The sequence below is a fragment of the Mauremys reevesii genome, linkage group 1 (assembly GCF_016161935.1).
Source record: "Mauremys reevesii isolate NIE-2019 linkage group 1, ASM1616193v1, whole genome shotgun sequence".
NCBI lineage: Eukaryota > Metazoa > Chordata > Testudines > Geoemydidae > Mauremys > Mauremys reevesii.
The window spans coordinates 153987427-154011391 of NC_052623.1; the positions used below are offsets into that span (position 1 = coordinate 153987427).

At 39.8% G+C, this 23965-nt stretch overlaps 1 protein-coding gene and 1 long non-coding RNA gene across 2 annotated transcripts in view; one reads left to right on the forward strand and one right to left on the reverse strand.

The window, feature by feature from the left end:
• The window catches only part of LANCL3 (LanC like 3), a 32652-nt gene extending 19808 nt beyond the window's left edge, over positions 1-12844 (forward strand). The window contains exons 2-5 of the mRNA XM_039509504.1: positions 5965-6088; positions 7058-7255; positions 10193-10400; positions 11948-12844. Coding sequence (XP_039365438.1) covers positions 5965-6088; positions 7058-7255; positions 10193-10400; positions 11948-12107 — 690 coding nt within the window. The 3' untranslated portion in view covers positions 12108-12844. The remainder of the gene's footprint in view (positions 1-5964; positions 6089-7057; positions 7256-10192; positions 10401-11947) is intronic.
• Positions 5-17253, reverse strand: LOC120388001. Its single transcript, XR_005590475.1, has 3 exons — positions 17093-17253; positions 11499-11574; positions 5-462 (listed from the first exon to the last, which is right to left on the reverse strand). It is a non-coding gene; the product is annotated as an uncharacterized LOC120388001 (long non-coding RNA).
• Between the last annotated feature and the right edge of the window lie 6712 nt (positions 17254-23965).

Sequence of the window (23965 nt, forward strand, 5' to 3'; positions counted from 1 at the left end):
CTGTAACCAGCAGACCTAGAAACTCTCTCTCTAACTTTTTCCAGGGTCATACTGTGCTCACAGGCTATTGCTTGGCTTTCTTGTTTTTTTGCCTCTCCCTCTCTTTCTGTTATCAGTTTGTGTGTTCTGCCTTTCTCTTCTTAGTGATGTTACAGCATCAGCCAATCTGCATTAGCAACAGTGCAGTGCCATTCTAGACGGTGTCACTTGAGAATCAGTACTTCAGGGAATGGTGTAAAAAATGTGATGTGCCTGCCACTGTTTGGAAGGGATGCAGATAGCAAAATCCTTCTTCTGCACTACAACAGTGGTATACCAATCAAACGGAGTAACATTGTGGAGAATTAGGCCCTTGCCATATTTGTAACTGTGGAGCCTTCCAATCCAGACAGGAGGCCTCTGGTTTTCTTGGAGAGCCCACATCTCACACCCTTTAAATTATGGCTCCTGTTTTGGGATCACCTGCAAGACAAAAGAGTGAGCAATACATTCCATGAAAAGGTTCTTGAAACATTAATGATTGCTGCTGGCCTGGCAGTAAGAGACACAGGCGGCTCCAGGCACTAGCTAAAGAAGCAGGTGCTTGGGGCGACCAATATCAAGGGGCGGCACTCCGGCCACTATTGGGGCGGCATGTTCGGGTCTTCAGCGGCTATTCGGCGGCAGTCTCTCATTCCCTCTTGGAGCAAATGACTTGCCGCCGAATTGCCACTGAAGAGTGGAGCGGCATGATCGTGCTGTGTTTGGGGGGGGGGTGTTTTTATTTTTTGCCGCTTGGGGCGGCAGAAAACCTGGAGCCAGCTCTGGTAAGAGACAGGGCTTACAAGGCTTGAGAACTGAATTTTGGTGTCCTGCAATGCAGCACACTGTCGTTAGACTACTGGGCTGGCCCCAGGCCATCTTTATGCTGGAGTCATTTGGCCTCCTTAATACAGAAATGTTCTTCATTTTACAGCTATTGTGCATGCGATAGCTGCTTCAAAAGCTCCCTCTGCTGGGTGTTCAGAATACTTAATTATGAGATTTCAAAACAAGGCCTTTTGATACTACGGCACAAATTTCAATTGCTATTTTTGACATTGTTATAAAATATTTCAAGAAATATATGGTTGAAATCATTTAGATCCCTTTATTAGAGTAACATCAGGGAGAGATTTGATCTGTTAAGTCTATAGCCAGTAACTTTTACATGCATAAAACAAGGCTTCCAGTATAATGCAATAAATGCAAATGTTACATTCTAGAACAGTGGTTTTCAACCTTTTTTCTTCTGCAGACCCCTACAAATTTTGAATGAGGTGCGGACCCCTTTGAAAATCTTAGACATAGGCTGCAAACACCTAATGGCCCATGAACCACAGGTTGAAAATCACCATTCTAGAACTATTAAATAAAGCACTATGTAAGTGCCAAGTATTATTTTGTCATAGATGTACACAATGCAGTACAACAATATAGTTGTAACAAAACAAATAAGTTTCTCATTCCTAGGCGCTTACAGTGTAAAGGCAGCAGGTATGGTACACTGTACTATATAGTAGTGTTTCTCAAGGAGGGAGTCATAACCCCCAAATGCAGTCATAAAGGTCATGAGTTGTTGAAAAGTGTATTACAATCTTAAGCAAAGCAAATCTCTCTTGCCCCACTCTCCACACACCCTTACCCTTCAAGGTAAGTATTCTCTATCAACCTCTATGCACGTGCACACACAAATGAGATAGGCTTAACGTTGTCCTCACTGATACTTTTTTATTTTTTACTCTTATGGTAAATGTATATGGGAATCATGAAAATGTTTGACTTTGAATAAAGGGGGTCCAACCTGAAAAGGGTGAGAAATTCTACCATGTGGTAATGAACAGCCAGAAGGGGTGAATGGTCATTATAGACCAAACAATTCCCGGTGGGTTTTGTAGTAGGGTTTTATTTATTTACTGAATGAGATGCTTGGCTTAAATTAGTTGGGAACCTGTTACTAAACATAGGGGTGTCTTCATGAAAGGAGACAGGTACTCTGGACTGACAAAATAGACAAATGAAGAGACTATGGACCGAGCATAGTTAAGTCCTTAAATGGTGTATTTAAGGGTGATTGAGAAAGTAAGAGCTATGGGAGATCATTTCATCCATCACCAGAAAACAGTAGCTGTTTAACAGGACGCAGCAACGTTACTCAATGTTTCAGAAGAGAAAAAAAAGTCTTTCCTATTTAACTGAAATTGCAAGGAAAACGTAAGCAGGCAGATTGTAATGATCTGCATTGAAATGTAGTGAGGATATTAAGATTAACATGTCTACTGTTATTAAAGATCCCATAAAACTTTTTATATCCACAGAAATCTAATCTGAAAAATAGCACCTGCAGAAGTGCAATGCTTCTTACTGCTATTCAGCTATTGCCTTAAAGGGAATAATGCCACCTACTGAATGACCAGCGTGTATTAAATGTGACAGCCTTTGAATTGGCCTGGGAAAAACAGTTTACCAGAATTACAACTACCTCAAAGACAAGGATTTGTATGGATTATGAGAGCATTTCCCTACTGGCCTTATTTTTTTCACCATCAAAGCATCTCACAGATGGTTTGGAGTTGGTTGGAGTTGGTATACAGTTTATCCTTCCTAACAATTTGCAGTTGGCGCTTCTGGCTATTTTTTCTGGCTCAAAGGAAAATCACAAATAAAATGCAATACTACAGTAATTCCCAGAAAAAAATACATTAAGATGGAGTTAAGGTTGGGCGCATCTATCAATAATTTAGGATAAAAACATTACAGAGATGTCATTTTCCCAGGCAATTGTGAGCCGAGATTAAATTTAAAAGAAATCCAAGCGTGTTAAGGTATGGAAATGCACATTTAAGTAACCCAAGCATGCTTAATTCTGCCCTGTAATAATACCATGCAATGATCATATGATTAATCGTGTTTGAGGTCCAGGATTAAATGACACTTTAAAAAAAAAAAAAAAAGACACTGTGATGGAGGATCTGGGGACAAGCCCCTAATTCATATCGCTTTTCAAAAGAAAAATTGTTTAGGGATTTTAACACAAACTAACCGAAACTAAGAGTAGTTATCAATGGTTTACTGTTGAACTTGGAGGACGTATCCAATGGGCTCCACAGGGGTCAGTTCTGGGTCCAGTACTAGTCAATATTTTCATTCATGACTTGGATAATGCAGTGGAGAGTATGCTTATGAAATTTGCAGATGATGCCAAGCTGGGAGGGGTTGTAAGCACTTTGGAGGACAGGATTAGAATTCAAAATGACCTTGACAAATTGGGGAATTGGTCTGAAATAAACAAGATGAAATTCAGTAAAGCTGAGTGCAAAGTACTTCACTTAGGAAGAAAAGAAATCAAATGAGCAGCTACAAAATGGGGAATACATGGCTGGGCAGTAATACCGCTGAAAAGGATCTGGGGCAGGGGGAATCAATTAGTTTTTGTCAAAGTCCAGATTTCTTGGTGAAGGCCCAGACTCCAGAGAAAATAATAAAAAACCCCAACAATAATAATAAGTAAATTTAAAAGATTTTGGGCTCCGTTCAAAAGAGTCTGGCAGTCCAGATTGGGCCCGCGGTCCACCTATTGACTACTCCTCATCTGGGGGTTATAGTGGATTACAAATTGAACATGAGTCAACAGTGTGGTGCTGTTGTGAAAAAGGCTCTCATAATTTTGGCATGTTTTAACCAGGGTGTCATATGTTAGACCAGGGAGGTAATTATCTTGCTCTACACGGCACTGGTGAGGCCTCAGCTGGAGTACTTTGTACAGTTCTGGGCATGCCAGTTTAAGAAAGATGTGGACAAATTGGAGGGAGTCCGGAGGAGAGCAACAAAAATAAGAGGTTTAGAAAATCTGACCTCTGAGGAAAAATTAAAAACCTGGGCATATTTAGTGTTGAGAAAAGAAGACTGAGAGGGGGACCTGATAATCTTCAAATATGTCAATGGCTGTTACAAAGAGTACTCCATATCTACTGAAGGCAGGACAAGATGAAATCTGCTTAATCTATAGTAAGAGAGATTTAGGTTAGAGATATTAGGAAAAGCTTTCTAACTATAAGCATAGTTAAGCTCTAGAATGGTCTTCCCAAGGGTGTTTGTGGAATCCCTGTCATTGGAGGTTTTTAAGAACAGGTTAGACAAACACCTGTCACGGATGGTTTATGTATACCTGGTACCGCCTCATTTCAGGGGTCTGGACTAGATGACCTCTTGAGGTCTCTTCCAGCCCTACATTTCTATGATTGTATGATAATCACAAAACTGAAAAGAATTCAGAGCCATTGGTGCAAATGCAGTGAACCTAAGGTGACTAGTTCTAAACACTAACAAAAAATGAGTGAAGTCTATGATTATTAATAACCTTATTCATTTGTATTGCAGTAACACTAAAAAATTCTGATCAGGGTTCTGTTGTGTAAGGGGGTGTACAAATATCACAGTCACTTTGAGCAGTTTGTAGCAGAGAATACTTTATTTGGGTACAAGTGAGGTAACAGAGAGAGATTTTTCCAACCGTTTTCTTCCTGTCAAGGTCTAAATAACACCAACTACATTCGCCTCATTTTGCTCATCCAACAAGGGTGCATGGCTTTTCAAGAACATTGCCTGCATACTTGACAGTTCAAAAAGCATTCTTTAAAATGAAGAGCTCATTATAAGTCCTATAGCACAAGTAGTTTATTTGAGACCTTTTGAAAGGAGCAATGGTAAGGTTATCATTAGTTTTTATTTCTGTTACTAGTCCTGTCAGGATTCATTATATTCTTCTTTTATTTCTCTGCCTCCTGATGTCACTTTTCTCTTCTATTTCTCTCTCCACGAGAGGGAAAAAGGATTATTTGTGAAATGCTTTTTTCCTACAGACTACGCCTGAATTAATGATTCAGGCAATTAAAATGCCTAGAAATGAACCTCTCTTAGCTTCCTTAGTGAAGGTCAGCCAGTAACAGATGTGAGTGGTAGAGAGGAAATTGCTAATGAACACAGGAAAGTGCATATCATTAGAGCCCTAATTAAGAAAATGTAAAACCAGATTCCTAATTGACTACTGAGATGCAAAGTCAGTTCTTGAAAAAGTACATGTCCTATGAAACAAATTAATAGGTAGCCACCTTTTCCTTCTAATGCTGTAATGTGGGCCATCATCCAATTATTTACGAATCAGTAAACACAAGGCAGCTTTGACTGTTTGTAGTGATAAAACATTGCAAACAGCTACCCTCTAACCAGCTGTACAACCACTAACCACTTTATTTTCAGTAATGTTGCCTGGAGATAAGAGGTATGCACCCAGACATGTTGTGTGATAGGATGTTCCTTAACCCAAGTGTCTCCTATACCAACACTTAATCCTCAACTACAACCACAAATGAAACAAACAAGAAAATTTAATGCGCCTTCCTTCAATTTAATACCTTCTCCCTTTCCTCTTGTGTTATGTTGCTTAAAAGCTCCTTACATGTTGTTCCTTACGCCTGGAACAGCCTGTCAGCATTCATCCACCAAGCCCCCTTGCTCCTCCTTAGAATCCACTTCTTCTAAGAATCTCTCCTTTCTCGTCATTAGTAACTGCACACTCTCCATTCCCTGAGCTGTTGTCTTGTGTCTCATCTTCTGCTTGTTAATCACATTTCACTTGAACTGTAAAATCTTTGGAAGAGAGCGCGTCTCTCTTTCATTGGGCCTTACTCTGATCCCATTGAAATCAATGGGAATTTTGTCACTGACTTAGTTGAAGCAGGATTTAGGCTTGTATATGAGACATATTGTGTAATCCTACCACACTATATAAATGATTGTTATTGTTAATAACATTACTGTATACATTATACATGCACACAGAGGCAATGCTCTAATATATGTGCCAGGATGAAAAAAAGGAGCTGTATAACTTTTAAAAGGGAAAATTGTTATAACAGTCTGTCTCTTTTGGTGTTTTCTGCTTAGATGTTGACCCCAGTGCAGATCAGATCAATTTGCCAGGCTATATTAGAATCTGGGAAGCAGTATGCTGTGAAGAAGAGGAAACCATGCCCACTCATGTACTCTTATTATGGAACAGAATACCTTGGTGAGTAGAACACACCAACCACTTAGAAACCAAGGCATTGCTTTGACACCAAGGTAATAGACCACTTGGAAACAAGACATTGGCAGGCAAACAATGTGTACAGTCTGCTTTTTCTAACTAACAAATGGTCATACAGGTAAATGGACAGATATTGTATGTGGGCCACCTAAAATGAATGCAGTGATTAGTGCTAGTTATGTACTGCATATTGCCACTAGGCTCCAATATTTCCCTTCTGCAGAAAAACTTGTAATAAGGGAAAAATCCATAAACTTTGTGAGATTCCTCACTGAGCTGGGGCCTTTGTCTCTTTGAAGCGAGGAGTTTGCAGCTGTTATGTAGTTGTGAAATGCAGTAGAGAAATCTTTTATCTCCGCTTGAATTTTCATTACTCTCAAATGTTGCCACTCTGTAGTGAGATGGGTGAATTCATACTGAGTTTTTCTTTAAATTTAGGAATCTGAAAGATGTAAGTGGTAACAAATCTTTGAGTTGCATGTATAAGACCTTTACTCAACACAATATTATAACTGTCAAAACAAGACAGGCAGGGCCGGCTCCAGGGACCAGCATTCCAAGCAGGTGCTTGGGACGGCAATCTGCAAGGGGCGGCAGTCCGTGTGTTTTTGCCACCCCAAGCAGCACGCTGAATTGCCGCCGCGGATGGTGGGGGCAGTCCATGTGCCGTTAGGGCGGCACATGCGTTTCCACGGCAGCGGCAGTTCGGCGGCAGCTTCTATGTTCAGCTGCCCGCAGCGGCAATTCAGCGGCAGCTTCTGTCTTCAGCCGGAAGACAGCGTGCACGGCGGCAATTCGGCACGCTGTTTGGGGCAGCAAAAACAGTAGAGCCAGCCCTGAAGACAGGACACCCATCTGCACCACACAGAAATTATTTCCAGTAGAAAGATGCAGTGTGATGGATCTGTGAGCAAAAATAATTCTTCTTTTAACCATTCCTGTTCTTTACAGGTGCAGCCCATGGCCTTTCATCCATCCTTCAGATGCTGCTGTCCTATTACGAGTACCTTCAGCCTGCAGATCAGGAGCTTGTATGGCAGAGCATTGACTTTCTTATGGACCAAGAACAGAACAGCAACTGGCCTCCTGAACTGGGAGAGACAATTGAGCGGGAGAATGAGCTTGTGCACTGGTGTCATGGAGCTCCAGGTCCTTTTCATATTGATGCTGTGAAGTAGCCAGATGTTACCAATTACAATGCTTTTCACACTAAATGATTCCATTGAGAAAATAACGTCAGGTCAAATTTTACTGATTTTACCATTTATGAAAATTGTTCATGCTTTTTTCAGTTAAGTTTTTTTTTGTTTATTACTGAAGTGGGTGGAAGATCAGGCAATGAAGGAAGTTCCCAAAACTCTTTGAGGTACTTTCAAATATGTTGTTACAAAAGCCATTAAAATCCAATAGTACAATATGTCACCTGATGACCTAGCTGTAATGCCCTGTGATCTCATACAAGAAGCCCAAGTGTGATCTCTATAGTCCAAGCCCTTGCTCCTATGCATAGCAGAGACTTCAGTGCATGATATATATGAGTTCCAAGGCAAGTCCTGGTTGGCTGGAGGGTGAAGGTGGCCTTAGTGTACTGAAATGGGCACAGCCAATACCAGACTTAGTATTTATGGGTGGGCCTGGAAAAGTTTTTTGCCTCTTCCCCTCAAACATAGCCTATTGCTGTCTGTTGCTATTGTACACTTATGCACAGATCTGACCTAAGGATTTTTTTATGGGAAGGGAAGTAGCAAATATGTCCAATGGCTGGAGATGGAACACCTACATGGGGAAATGCCTCTGGAAATTTCCATTATGTGCGTCTGACGAAGTGGGTATTCACCCACGAAAGCTTATGCTCCAATACATCTGTTAGTGTATAAGGTGCCACAGGACTCTTTGTTGCTTTCTACATGGGGAAGGCTCTGAGTTGCTCTAGAGAATTCTTTCCCAGGTATCTGCCTGGTGAGTCTTGCCCACATGCTCAGGGTCTAACTGATCACTGTATTTGGGGTTGGGAAAGAATTGGCAGAGGGGTGTGTGTGTGTGTTTGTGTGGGGGGGTGATCACCTTCTTCTGCAGCATGGGGCCTGGGTCACTTGCAGCTTTACACTAGTGTAAATGGCGGATTCTCTGTAACTTGAAGTCTTTGAACCATGATTTTAGGACTTCAGTACCTCAGCCAGAGGTTAGGGGTCTATTACAGGAGTGGGTGGGTGAGATTCTGTGGCCTGCAATGTGCAGGTCAGACTAGATGATCATGATGGTCCCTTCTGGCCTAAAAGTCTATGATCTATGAGTATGCAAAATGTTAATTGTGGAATTTCCCCAAATTTAAGAGCTCTGGGGAGGAGGGGAAGCTTCTGTCTGAGTTCCATGCTGACCCCAGCTGAGGGTCTCACTCTTGCTTTAGCAGTGTTTGCTTGTGCTGTTGTATATTGAAATTACTTCCCACTAGGACATAGTGGCCTAACTGTTCTTACTGGCTTTGTAACCTAAACCTAGGAGATAGCAGCAAAAATTGACACAGTGCTCCAGTATCATTCATTTTGTTAAACAAAGTTCAAGAGCAGAGATCCATGTATTTTAAATGTCTTCTTTTCAAATTGCAAACAGTGCCACATGATTAGAGCCCTTAACTGTGCATTCTGCCGAAGCTTAATCTTTTTCCTGACATGTAGGGAGTGAAGGTCCCTCTTCCCTGATCCTTCCCTGTGGGTGAAAGGAAGTGAAACCAGCTTTGTTCAGTTAATTTCTCTCTTGGAAAGAAAGAAATTTAGACTCCAATGGGAGTTTGGCCCACTGTGTGTGTGCTGGTGATATCTGTGTGGCAGAGGCCCCTTTGGCAGGCTTACCTGCCCTCTGCTCACTAATCCATCTCCCGGCCAGTACTTCTAACAATACAAACCATGAAGAAATTTCAAACGGCCACAGTCTCTTATTACAGAACAGCCGACTGGATGAAAGTTTCTTGCTCCCTCCTCAAAGACGAATATTTCCTCACAAAATTATACGAGTTTGTGGTGCAGGATGGGCAGTATTTAGTCCTGTCCCAGGGACTGATTGATAGTCTGCTGCCTCACAACACAGCAGGGCTAGAGCTGGATGATTTACACCATTAGAAAACAGGGGCTTTCCAGTGGGATACAGCACTTACTCTCAGCCATCGGAGCACCAAGATATCAAGTGGTTAAAATTGGGATGTTTAATGGAAAGTTATTTGAGGTAATTTTTAGAGCCTTCTAAATATTCTGATTTTTCTTTCCCTGGGAGTCCTCTATGTTGTGCCCTTCATCAATCATGAGTAATGCAGCCATTACTCAATACCACGCCACTATATATTTTGTATGTGTCACTGAGAGCTATTTTAAACAGGTTTTTTGAGATTCCAGATTTTTAAAAATTCAAGCTGTATTTGTATCCCTTTTCATGTAGCATCTTTTTTTTAATTACTGTGAATCCAACTGCACAGTGATCACGTGGAGATTATAACTAATAAAACCGAATCACATCTAAAAATGACTTAAAATGGCTTTTTCATACATAAAAAGGACATGACTGACAGCCAGCATCTCAGGATCTGCCAGGGCTAAAATAAAGTGCAATGTGTCCCATTGGAAAGGGGGTTAGTTCTCGTTTCTAGCTCTGTAGAAATGAGAACTACTGGGTCTTAAACCTGTCATTGTTGCAAGACTAATTTTTGCCCATCCTTGATCATGGGTCAATGTGATTTGGTGGGGGAACTCCACATCTTTGGAAGAGAAGAAAATGTCTTGTCTTGTGGCTGGCTGGTTTAAACACAAAAGTGTGGCTGCCTTTTTAAGCTGCTCAGGGGGTTGAAATGTTAGTCCTGGAATGAGATGAGCTAGTGGGGTGACTGCATGTGAGGCTTTTAAAGGTGCATGATAAGTTGCATTTATCACATGACTCAATTTATCAGACTGCTACCACCCTCACATATGTGGCTTGTACACTCAGGTGAATATATATCATAGATGAGAATTTCCATAGTCTTATGTATTGATCATATAACGTTATGCCAGCTGGACTGTACTTATAAAAACAAAACTGATTTCTCTGCTGTTTCCCTAGGTATTGCATACCTGTTTGCTAAAGCTTATCTGATTTCCAAGAAGCCCCAGTATCTAGACACTTGTATCCGCTGTGGGGAACTGACATGGCAGAAGGGCCTGCTGAAGAAGGGACCTGGAATTTGCCATGGAGTGGCTGGTAGTGCCTATGTGTTCCTACTCCTATATAGGCTTACTGGAAACTCTAAATACATCTATAGAGCACAAAGGTTAGTATTCTCACCATTCAGCAGCACCTCACTTTGGCTTTGGGGTGAATTCTTAATATTAAGTTTGGTGAAATACAAAGAACACTCTCAGAACCTTGCATAGTCTATGGTCACAATTCCTTTAAGTCGCTTAAATCTTTAAACATCCAAAACAAAACTAAAAATGCCCAGAGCCAGCAGAACACAAAACAATTTAAACAGGGATGTTCTGTCTCTAGAGCAGAACATGCTAACAGATTTTACATTCTAACAACCTATTTCTTCCTCAGACTAGTCCAGCCTCTTTTTAGAGTCTGCATTCAAATGGGGTCATGAGCAATTGATTACATTAACTGATGAGGTGCTTGTAGTGTGACTCCACAACCCTTCACTGGGATTAAACTCAAAAAGGTCCATGCTACTTACTGACTTTTTGTACCTCCCTCTATGGTTGCCATGGAGGGTGAGGGCTAGAGGAATGGCTCTAGATGGCACTGAAGTTCTGAATACTCAGAGTGCCCAAATATGGTGTGGATACACACCTGCTAAGTATGGAACTAAGATCATAACTCATCTAACATAGACTATTGAGTAGGTGTCATGTTATTGACTTTTAGCCATTACCAGCATGGGTTGGGCCTGTCCATAAATTCAGCAGTGAAGACCTCCATATTCTATGAACAAATACCTGAGAATTCTAGCTCTTGCTACATAGCTGAGTGAAATGAACCGCTGGTTTCATTATATTGATTCTCTCTGGTTTTCACAACATGTGACACTGTCTCTCAGTACATAGAAGTGCAACTAAGCCGGGATCTTGCTTCTCCACATATTTTACACACACACAGGCCTCATTCTTCTCTCACTTACTTACTCCAGTTTTACATCAGTGTAACTCCATCGACTTCCTATTTATACTGGTTTAAATGGAATGAGGTCTATGTAGAATTATAGTAGGGAGCAGTTATTTTTAGTTCAGATTTTTTTCTAACATATTGTAGCTCTTTTAAATGATGATATGTTTGTTTCCGTTTTCCTTAGCAAGCAGGAAATGGTTCCGGAATCACAATGACTTATTTTCAATGCTGCTCATTTTATAGTATTTTGAGAATATTTCACCTGCTTAATCATGTCTGTAATACAGGGCTTCTCACATCCATCCAGAAGACATTGCTGTTTTGTGTCCTGCTGGGTCCTGATGAAACAAAGACCAATATGAAAACACTTTTTAAAAAAACATTTATACACTTATAAATGTTATACAGAGACACACAAAAGCTTGTAGATGTCAGACGGGCACCAAGCATGTCAAATATATAAATACAGATTGGAACATTTCTGTTCTTGATCAAATGGACCTCAGTTTGGTGAGGGGGAAAAGGTGTAAACAGATTTGCAGATAACATCTGATAACTAGCAGACATGAAACTATTAATATTCTTCCTATTGAGTGAGTTGACGTGAAGACTTCTAATGACAAATGGACAGATACACAGGGATGGCACAATGCCAGCTGCATAAAGAGAGAGGTAATAAAGACTTATTTTTTTGTCTTTACTGTTTCTTAGGTTTGCAGAGTTCTTATTTACAGAAGAATTTAAGGCTGGTTCCCGGGCATTAGAAAACATATATAGTCTGTATGAAGGCTTCTCGGGGACTGTGTGTTTCCTGATTGACTTGCTGCAGCCCAACCAGGCCGAGTTCCCTCTCTTCAGTGTCTTTGTCTAGAGAAGGATGTTCTCCAGTGCCACATTGGAACAGCCATGCACAAGGCACCTGCAGTTTCACTTATCTGTAAAGGGAGGCTATTTACAAAATAAGCCACATTCAGTGATACCACTAATGCTAGCCTTAATTTTGCAGGGGTGGGTCAGGAAAAAGCCTAAATATACTGGGGTTTGGGGAGGGAAGTATGTGGTTTTAAAAAAACTAACAGTTTAAAAATAAAAGGGGAGAATGAAGTGGTTTTTCAAAATTGAATGGACAGAAATCCAGCTGTACTAAGCAAAGTAATGTCTTCTGATTTATTCAAATGAGAGTGAAAGAGGCATTAACAATCTAACGTGATGGTTATACAGAAAAACAAAATGGAAATCGGAACATTAGGGACATGCAAGGGATATAAAATGATTAATCCAATGAGTTTAAAAAGAGACCCATAAAATAGGACCTTATACAGCTATGCTCTTGTAGGTGACACAGGTCACTAAAGTATGAAAAGGCAAAATCTGGGATTTCTTAATTAAACATTTCTTAGTACTAGTACCACCTTTCCTAGAAGTACCTATATGTTGGAATCTTTTCATTGTCATATGCATATAATAGCAGTTATACAGCTACATTCTGTCTTTAATTGCACATGTAACACATTACTATTGCAGTCAGTGGGGTTTCATGTATGTATTCATGAATTTGACCATGAGTTTCAAAACTGTGTGTGTGGTAAGAAACACTAATCCCTATCATCACCTATCAATGGCTCTGACTGTCTGAAGTGCTGCCCAGCCCAAATGGTGGATACACACCTGCTAAGTATGGAACTAAGATCATAACTCATCTAACATAGACTATTGACTGGTGTCATGTTATTGACTTTTAGCCATTTCCAGCATGGGTTGGGCCTGTCCATAAATTCAGCAGCGAAGACCTCCGTATTCTATGAACAAATACCTGAGAATTCTAGCTCTTGCTACATAGCTGAGTGAAATGAACCGCTGGTTTCATTATATTGATTCTCTATATAATATAGATTATATTGATTCTCTATATATTCTTTACGGTAGTAGTAGTAGTAGTACTCCATCTTTTTATAAATATTTTTCTTTCATGAAGAAGATCAACAGAAGCCATATAGAAGACTTGGATCACTAAATTCTGAAGCAAAGGTCTTAGACAAGGTGTGTGAGGTAATGTTTTTTATTGGACCAACTTCAGGTCAGACTTGAAGAAGAGCTCTGTGTAAACCCAAAAGCTTGTGTCTCTCACCAACAGAACTTGGTCCAATAAAAGATATTATCTCATCCACCTTATCTCTCTAATATCCTCTGGCCAACATGGCTACAACAAACTGCAAATAGAAAGGATATAGAAGTCAAGTGCTATTCTCACAGTATCAGATACTAGGTAATATTGCTTATTGCCAGTCATCGAAAAACTGCCTTTTAATCCATTATTTGAACTGTAGCATATATATGGTGATTGGAAAAAGTGATTGACAAAATAATTTCCTGATGAAATGAGGTGATACACTTTAGAGATAAAAGAACAGGAGTACTTGTGGCACCTTTAGAGATACAAATTGTATGCAGACCTTTGATTTAACCCCGAATACTGGGCTTAGGAGAAGGCTGATAAAAAGTTTAAAACTAAAGCCACTTATTTCTCTGGTTAACAAAGTAATGTTGCTAATGTATCACACAAGGTATTGTACTTGCCCAAATGATTTGTGGCTATTGAGATCTATGGTCAGTCCAGTAACACTGCACTAGCATGGATAGGTAGAAATTGTATTTAGAGAGAGAGAGAGAGAGAGAGAGACTATTTGAAACCTAAACAAAATGTAAATGTAGATTTGTTAAACTACTGTAGCAGCAAATGCCTGTATTTACAATATATCAGACCAATATATTTCTTTATACTGGAATACAGTAATATGATTGAATTTAAGGGGAGAGTCGGAAGGCTGATAGGTCAAAAATTACACCCAATTGCTTCACATGTACAGGCTGACACGTGCATAACCCGATCCCAGAACTCTGCTGATCTGCCATTCCCCTTGCGTTTTTACCTGGAAAAGATTCAGCTTTTCTTAGGGCCTGATCCTTTAAGGATTCCCATTCACTTCCATGGCTTTGGATCAGGCTATAGAATGGAGTCAGATCCGGAACCCCTTATATATGTTATTAATCCTTACTCACTCCCACAAGCCCCTTTCACATAAATTTATTTAATGGAATGACTTGGATGAGTAAGGGATGAAGAATCAGACCCCTGTTGTATGGTGGTGTGGTGCAGTATTAAGTAGTTATTTCACCCCAGAAGTAGCTGCATTTTGAGTAATGCATTTCAGTGGTGGATAAAGCAATCTATTTTTGTATTAGTCTGTCAAGCACTTTGGGATCCTTGGAGGAAAGGGAATGTCAGAATGTACAGTACTATCAAAATGCAAAGTGTATCATTACTTGCTTCATTGTTGTGTGCAGAGACAATACCTCTCACATGTATGTGTACCTGTTGTGCTGAAATCTGAAGTCAGTGAGAGAACAAGGATAAGCAGTATGAATGGGATTTGTCCCAGCATGTTTAGATGTGTGCCCAAGAATAGAGTTCACCCCAGCATCCCAGATCTGTTGCTGGTCGATCGCTCAGATGAGAAGTTGGGATCTTTTTCTAGGTTGCACCCTGTGTTTTGGATGGCTAACAGATTTTTTTAGAATTTCGACCCTTTTAAATGTATTTCGGAAAGATGAAATTTTTGACCTGTCAGTTTTATCCTTGTAACCTGATATTTAGGGCCCTACCAAATTCATGGTCCATTTTGGTCAATTTCATGGTCATAGAATTTTTTAAATAATAAATTTCATGATTTCAGCTATTTAAATCTGAAATTCCACTGTGTTGTAATTGTAGGGGTCCTGACCCAAAAAGGAGTTGGGGAGGTCGCAAGGTTATTGTAGGGGGCGTTGTGATACTACTACTCTTGCTTCTGCGCTGCTGCTGGTGGTGGCGCTGCCTTCAGAGCTGGGCAGCTGGAGAGCGGTGGTTGCCAGCCAAGAGCCCAGCTTTGATGACAGAGCCACCACCAGTATCAGTGCAGAAGTAAGGGTGGCATGGTATGGTATTGCCACCCTTACTTCTATGCTGCTGCCTGCAGAGCTGGGCCCTCAGTCAGCAGCCACCGCTCTCTGGATGCCCAGCTCTGAAGGCAGCGCAGAAGGGTGACAATACTTCACCCTGCCCCCCAAAATAACGTTGCAACCCCCCTGCAACTCCTTTTTGGGTCAGAACCCCCAATTTGAGAAACGTTGGTCTTCCCTCGTGAAATCTGTATAATACAGGGTAAAAGTACACAAAAGACCAGACTTCAAGGGGCGGGGGGGAGACCAGATTTCATGTTCCGTGATGCGTTTTTCATGACCATGAATTTGGTAGGGCCCCACTGATATTATTTAATTCTAAACTTATATTGTACATAGTATTCACACAGTTAAAATATAAAAGTAACGATATCCATGTTGCAGTATTTAGAAAGCTGCTCTAATTGCTTTTTATTCTATTGTGAAAAACAATCTTGGAAATATTTTTTTTCTTAAAACAGAGAGCTGGATTCTGCTATCATCTGGACTCAGGGCTGTTTTAATCCTGCAGTTACCACCTTCAGCCTTATTTACAGATGCAGACTGAAAAAAACAGTGGTTTTGGTATATACAACCTAAGAACCACAATGCACCCAATTCAGTCAAGCAAAAGACTTAGAACTTAAAATCCATTTATATAGCAGCACAGTAATCATCACATTTTAATTTTTTCTTCATTATCTCTGGCACCACAAAACCTAATTATAACCAACTAGCTATGTCTCAGGAGTTTTCACTGCAGATGGAGATCTGTGTCAAAACCCCAAACAAATCTAGAATATGGAATAATTACAAAAATTCAGATCCTAAACAAAAAGTATGCTGAGATTGTTACAAGAGTCTAAGTTTTCAAATAGGAACTCAGTGACAATGTTTTAAATATTTAGAAAAAAGTAAAAATATTCCATAAAGGCAATGGATTAGATAACTTATTTTGCTATTCTATTATGTTTAATTTCCAATATGTATAGTTTTATTGATCTTTTTAACTTGTTCCTTATAAATGGCAGTAATTGCAAGTGTTAAGTATTCATCATCTGTTCCCTGATGGCTTTCTATCTCTATCCTTTTGCAGAGCTCATTATTTCTGATTTACATTCAGTAAGGAATCTCTCTTCTAATTTGCCATATATTCTAAAAGCAACCGAAAACAATTTTTCAGTCTTTTCTTGTAATCTTTGCTCATGAAAGTAATCTTTAGCCATCTGGGACTAATTGTGAGAGTAGCAACTACTTGTGTAAGGGTTGCACTGTGTTTATATAACCACTCTCTGTTTTCAAAAGCCTCAGGCCCATCCTGTTCTCTTGAAGTCAAAAGGAGTTTTGCCATTCACTTCAGTATGAGCAGGGTGAGAACTCTCATTTATTTCCGCATTTGTAAAATAAAAAATATATTGTAGTCTCTTGGAACTTATTGTTTATCATTTTAATCCTGCATTACCTTTTAAGAAAACTGCCTTAGACTGCCTTAACAGTGAAGTCCCCATGCTTCTTAAAAAACAAACAAACAAACAAACAAAAAAATGGAAAACAATTCAATTTAATTCTTAATAAATGCTTGTGTTGCAGTTGCATTAATTTAGACTTGATTCTGCCTCAAGGATTGAAAAAACTCAGCACATATTTTCAAAGTTTATTTAGTAGCAAAACAATTCATGAATTGATAGTAATAATGTACAGTTAGATATGTAGGGTTGGATTTCAAAACTGTATAAAGGAGTTAGACACCTCATTTCTGCTGGGAGTTGGGTACCTAACTCGGGCACTTCTGAAAATGCTAGCCATAATGTAAATCTGGATTTTCAGCTCTTTCCTCCTCTTAACTCACATCCACTTGCAAATTCCCCTCATACTTACCCCTGTTGCAAACTTTATTGTAGCTTTTAAGAAGTAGGCAAGTCAACAACTTGTCTGCAGATGTCAGTGTTTCTGTGAATGAGATACAACAAAGTGATAAGCTCTCCTCTGTTCCATCCTTACTGCCTTCAGAGACTAATTGTGTCACCCCCAGGCTGAGACAAAACGTCTAGCAGAAATTACCTCTTCCCGTTCCAGAACCAGAATCTCACAATTTGAAACATCATAATCCTGTGCAGATTCTGCCACCGTGCTGTGATAATACTATGTGTTATGAGAACCTCACCCACTTACCAAAAGTAGAACACGAAATGGCAGAATCTCTTTTACACATTAAAGTAAAATCCCTTAATGTGTTTGGTTGCTGAAATATAGGCCATAGGAATTTAAGTGGTATAAAAGTGTTTCTGATAATGCTTTTTTAAAGCAAAGGGGTTATGCTTTGCCATACATTGTGTGTATTGTTGCTTATTTATGGTGTGTGTGTGTATCCTGTTGTTGTGTAAAGTGGTAGAATAGATATCCGCCTACGGCGCTATATACTATTTATGACTGTTGGCAAATCATCTGCAAATGGTTATTGTTAAATAATTTATTTTATTTGGTGATAGAACTAGATCTGAAATATTGAGGTTTAGTGATTTTAGGATTCATAGAGCCAGGTACAATGTGTAATTTTCAGCAACAGAAATGTGAGTTCTAACAGATACTTATTGTTTTTTTTCCCTAACACTCAAGCTTTCAGCATCAGGAATATACTTATTTTATGCCATTGTTTTAAATCTCAGCTTTGTCTACATGGGTTTTTTTTTCTTTTTCCCCCTCCACCCATGTTATGAATCACTTCAGAAGGCTAAATTAGCAGCCCAACTCCTTTGTTTTTGAAGCACACAACTGTAGAGCTGTCTATTTTAATGTAAAAGGAGATTGTCCACATATTAGTATTATGTTACTTTCTCACTCCCTGCTGGCCTCTGCTCATTGGCTCTGCCACTTCCCTGATGATAAATATAATCATTGGACTGTATATCGATTGTCACTGACTTTTCAAATCCGTGAATATAACAAAAATGAATTTGTAGAGAATATTTCCAGTTTTACCGTATTTCATTTCTACTAAGATAGTCACAAGAGGGTGGGTAAAATGGACTAGTGTTCCAAAATATACACCTAAATTATCCTTCGAAATATGCGTAAATGAACAAAGACACTGGTTACCCTTAAAGACTTATCAGTTTTCTTTGTAAATAAGTAATGTCACTTTCATATTCCTGATACTAAATATATAGAAATGCCACGGATAACATGAGAACATTGATTATTTTCAAAGGTCACATTGTTAAGTTTTAAGTGTGACCACTATAGGTGTGTGCAAAATATAGAGTTGCAGGTGCAATGCAATAATTCTTCAGGCAGAGACCCATTTGCACATGTAGTTACAGGATTTGCAAACATAATTGCATGTTTTATGCATGTAGTTATCTGTTTTGACCCATGCATGCATCACTGAAAGTACATCTTAGTTGCCCATTTTTTTAAATTGGACCAGTAATGTTTATGGACAAAATGTCTCTCAGATCTATAGAGCAGATCTCAACTCCAGGGCTGCCCAGAGGTGGGGGCAAATGGGGCAATTTGCCCCAGGCCCCACAGGGGCCCCGCGAGCCCTGGCCCAGCGGCGGTCCGGGTCTTTGGTGGCATTTTGGCAGTGGGGGGCCCTTCAGTGCTGCTGAAGACGTGGAGCGACTGAAGGGCCCCCCGCCGCCGAAATGCCGCCGAAGACCCAGACCACCGCCAGGTGAGTACAACCACCGCAGCTCCCCCGCTTTGCCCCAGGTCCCCTGAATCCTTTGGGTGGCCCTGCTCAACTCTGATGGTCAACTCCACCTATCTGTCCTGAACGTCTATTGACATAATATCAATGGGTGTTCTCCTCCTATACAAAGATCACAATATTACAGATGAGAATTGCCCTACAGATTTAAGAGATGAATCTTGCTGTCAAGAACCACATGGATGAACAACCATTGACTAACACCACTGGTTTGCATTGCTGTGAGAAGAAATTTGAGTTTGTATTTAAATGTTCTCGATTGAGTAGTAAGTAACATTAAGGTTAAACTAAAAAGAAATGAGCAAACATCCAAAAAACACATTACTAAGGGAACAACATACTGCAAAGCCATAAGCCAGAAAAACTCAGGGCCCACAAAACAATACTGCATTTTTGGGATGTGAATAGGCATTTTCCAAAAAAATAGCACAGAGTTTACTTCGTTGCACAAATATCATTCAGTATGCACTGTACTTAACAGATTTCTGCTGCCTTGAATCAATGCCAATTATAGCAAAGTCATCACAGGCATACTTACTGAAAAAATTCTGTCCATATAGGAATTGTCTGTAATTGTATCTACTGCTATCCATTCATATAGATTAATTTAATGGAATTGTGAAGAAATGCTCAATATGCGTGAGTATTCCAAAAAAGGGGTTGAAGTACACAAACTTTTTGAACTAATAAAATTCCTGCCTAATTTATATCCAGTGGTTATCGTTGTCATTACTAGTTCTGTATTCTGTTTGTAACATTGCCAGTCATGGTCTGAGAAATCAATACATCAATAAGAGATGGATTTATCATAAAGGATGAAAAGCTCTAGTCTCTTATTAACAAATATATAGAGCCCACTGACGTTTTTCATGTGATGATTCAAAGAGAAAGCTAAGGCAATTAGGTTCAAATACAGCAATACAAATAATATGGCAGAAAACTACTTTTAATTAAAACATATTTTGCATAGACATGTGTTGATAGTTCTATAAAAGATATTTTATAATACAATGATATTCCTAACCAATGTTGCAAAACATGTACCAAAAAACATTTTATATAGAAATCCTGGGGTCAGTTGTATACTATATATAGGAAGACGGGAAATCTTAAATATTTCTGTTTCATATCAGGTAAGAGTACTATATGAACTAAAATTAAGTTGTGCTTCAGTCTTCATTACCATTTAAATATGTCTGTTAGGAAGGAAAGGTTTGCACTAACAATGGGCCTGATTTTTCTACTGTGTTTAACTTTGTGTAGTAATTTAGGGCCTCATCCAACTCATTGAAATCAATGATAAAACTCCTGTTGATGTCAGTGGTGCAGGATAAGGTCATTACATCTATGTGAAGTAGGTGTGAAACTACCATTCTGGGCCCCATGCCTGCAAATACTTATGCATGTATTTAAGTTTATTCACGAGTCGCACATTGACATGAAGACTCACCAAAGTCGAGAATATTCTCAACTAACAATTAAGCACATGCATATTTGCATGATCAAGGCCCAGTTAGATAGCATTTTACACCTACTTTGGCCCGATTTATCTAAAAATATATGTGAGTACCAGCAAGTGTACAAGGGAAAGTAGATTACATTGCTAACATAGATATTATTTCATATCTAGTGATCATTTGCTATATTCCAGCATATGATATATGGTATTCATTTCTTGTGTAATAAGCAAGTGGTGTGTCCTAGCTTCATTTTTTCTCTGACACCTACACACAGCCATAGCGTGGTGCAGTTCCTTTAGAACTAAAATTGATTTTACCCTTGTAGAAATGCACCTTATTGGTTTTAAAACACCCTGATGTTATAATGTTGGAAACACGGTGATCTTTCAAGATGCGTTTATTGTATTAGTTTTGCATTGTAGATTATACATGCACTAACAGAAGTGCTAGAGTTATAGCATTTTAAAGCAGTGTTAATAATATTGGCTTAGCAGCAATAGAGAAAAATCTATGTATACCCACATTGTTAATATAAAAGCTGTGGTTATCTTTTGCCTTACAATAAAAGCCTAAACTTAAATGTTATGGATATTTGTATTAACTGATTAATTACTCTTGAGAACACTTGCTGTAGGTACCACTTTTCCCTTCAAATCAGTGCTGACTCAATGTCCCAGTACAATTCTTGGTAGCACTGTGCTGCTGGAGCAGAGGTCTTTTGGATGAGATGTAAAACTAAGGTCTGGATTACCTGTGGTCATTAGAGATCCCATGGCAGTTTTCATAATAGTAGAGAGATGTTACCCTTTCTGTGTTGGTCAGTTTCCAATTCAGGCAAATATTTTCAGCCTACCTACATTTCACACACACGTCCTCCCTCCCCCTATCCTTAGAGCACCTTCTCTTCCCCTCTGACGAACATTTAGATGGCACAGTATTAAAATACATCTGAGCCCCCTCTTCTCTGTAGCATCCAACTGTGCTACCACCCGTGGAATAACAAATTATGGAACTGTGGTGAATTGTGGGCTCCAGATTTGCCTGTGCAGATGCAGATCTAGAAATGTCCCAAACAAAAGACAGTTATCACTTTTTCTCCTAATACTTGTTGCAGATCTGGAGCTGATACATAATAATGTTATGAATAAAATTTTAAAAACACTGTGACCTGGTCAGTAAATGCAAGTTATTGGACATTGGGGTTACTGGAATGTTTGTTATACTCTAATAAGGCTCAAGTTCAGTATCTCTGTACAGGCAGGTGACACAATAGCTTTTCCTATAACAGCACCCAACCACCCTTTGAAAGACAGTGGAATCCTTCGAGGGTGTAAGCCGAAGTGACACCACTGTTTTGTGGCGGGAGATGAGAGCTCAAAGGATGTTAAACAATTAAAAAGTGTCTTGATCCCTGTGAAGGGTGATGAGTCTCTGCAGCTGTCCAGAGCGTGTCGTGAACTTTGAGAAGGAGGCTCTGTGGAAGAGTCTAGAGGGAGCTAGTCCTTCTAGGGTCCCTGTGTGGAAGACAAAGACCCAGTAAGCTAGATGTGTGTAGTGTGTTTTATTGTTAAGATATGTTTTCTCTGAAGTGCTTGGGTTCTAAATAAATGATACTTTGCTTTAAAAAGGCCGTTTGGTCACTGATTACTATCGTTGTCACCCTGGAGAGGAAGGAATTGCAGGGATTGGACATACCTCAGACCTGCGAGGTAAATCACGTTTGCAACCCAGGGCCCAGCCTGAGAGTGCAACAATCACATGATTCCACCCTGAGAGACTGGTGATGCCTCAAGGCTTGAGAGCTAGAGGGGGCGAGCTTGGACAGATCAGGAAGAGTCAGAGGTGCAGTTTGCCCAGTAACTGAGACAATTCCAATTGCTCTGTTTGTTAGATAATATTCTTTAAAGCCATCATATCTATAAGGATGTGTCCACATTGCCTTTATAACCTTCAAACTTCATCTGTTAGAAAGTATGTGCCATCATCCAATAGCAGTGGGTGTCACTGCCACATAGGAGACCAACTAAGAATTAATGATCTTAACCTTTTAAAGCATCATTTCACTTTGGGCATTTGAAATATTTGAATTACTAGATGGGTTCATTAAACTGTTACATTATTAGTGTGGCATCAGGTTAGCAGAGAGCACAATGAAAGCCCTAAAACACCATTTTTCCTTCTCAGCATGAACTTTGTTAATGATTGTCTCTGCTAGCAGAGACAACACCTTATAATTGCTATGCACTAATTTAAATGACATCAGTCCCCTTGATGGTGGAGACACCTGTGGAGTCTTCTCAGGATGAAGAGTTTTTTGACCATGTGAAAGCAAACAGGATCGGTCCTACTGGGGCTTCTGCAGAGGAGGATTGTGGTGAGACATATATCTAATAATCTATGAAAGCTGGCATTTGGTTTGAGAAAATGGATGAGGTCTTTTCTGAAGCAGTTTGCCCATTCCTGCTGAGAACAGGATAAGAGACCCATTGTGCAAGGTGCTGTACAAACACATAAGACATAGGCCCTGCAGTTGGAAAAATAATCATTTGAGGAGGCATAGGCGCTGACACTGGGAAGCTACACTTCTCTACCCATTTGCTGGTGTTCACAGTTCTGAGTTTTCAGAGCAACAATCCACCACCTTAGGGTTTGGCAGCAAGGTCCTGAGCCTGTCTACCCTACAGCTTTCACCATTTCTACCACTAGTATTGCTGTACTATGAATTATGGGTCTGTTTATTTTTCCAAAAAGAGAAATAGGTTGCAGCCCCCAAAGCTGTCAAAAGCAGGACAAAAGGTCAGAAATCTATTCCCATTTCATCGTAATCTTTTTTTAAAATAGATTTCCTCAGCAACTGGTCTCCAGGTTCCACAAGTACCCATAAATCATAGTTAAGGTTTCTGCAGTGTTTTATTGAAGCCCTATGGACACGCCATAAGGGATTCAGGAATTCAGTGCTTAATTTGTAATGAAAGAGGTACCAGGGCTCAAACAATTTTTTGACATTCATAACTGAAGTAGCAAGTGAGGTGCCGGGGCTATGAACTGCTAAGCCTAGAGATGCCACAAATTAAGCACTGCAGGAATTTGTATGCACATGGTAAGCTAGTGAAAAGTGGCTGAATGGGGAGATCAGTGTTACATTATGAGAGAGATTAAACTAGGGAAACCTTGGTTAAAACTTTCAAAAGTGGATACAGCTTTCAGGTGCCAATTTAAAACACCTTCGGCCTGATTTTTCAGGAGAGCGGAGTGTCCACAACACCAACTGCATTCAAGTGTCTCAAGTTGGGCACCTGAAAATTGTCATACAAAATCAGAGGCTGCTTTTGTTCCTGCACGTAGGCCATCAGTCTGATTTCCTGGTGTTTGCTAGCAGTTCAGCCCAGGTCAGCCTAGATGAACCTGCCACCTCTGATTTATTTCACCCAGGCAATCCTTGCAGGTTGACTCTTGGAACTGGGTCCAACCCCCTTCACAAAGGCTGGTGAGGACTGAAGTGAGTGGTCAAAGCTAACACAACCTTCCATTTCCCCCATGGGAATGCGCCAACATTATGTTAAGTTCACAGCCCTGTGC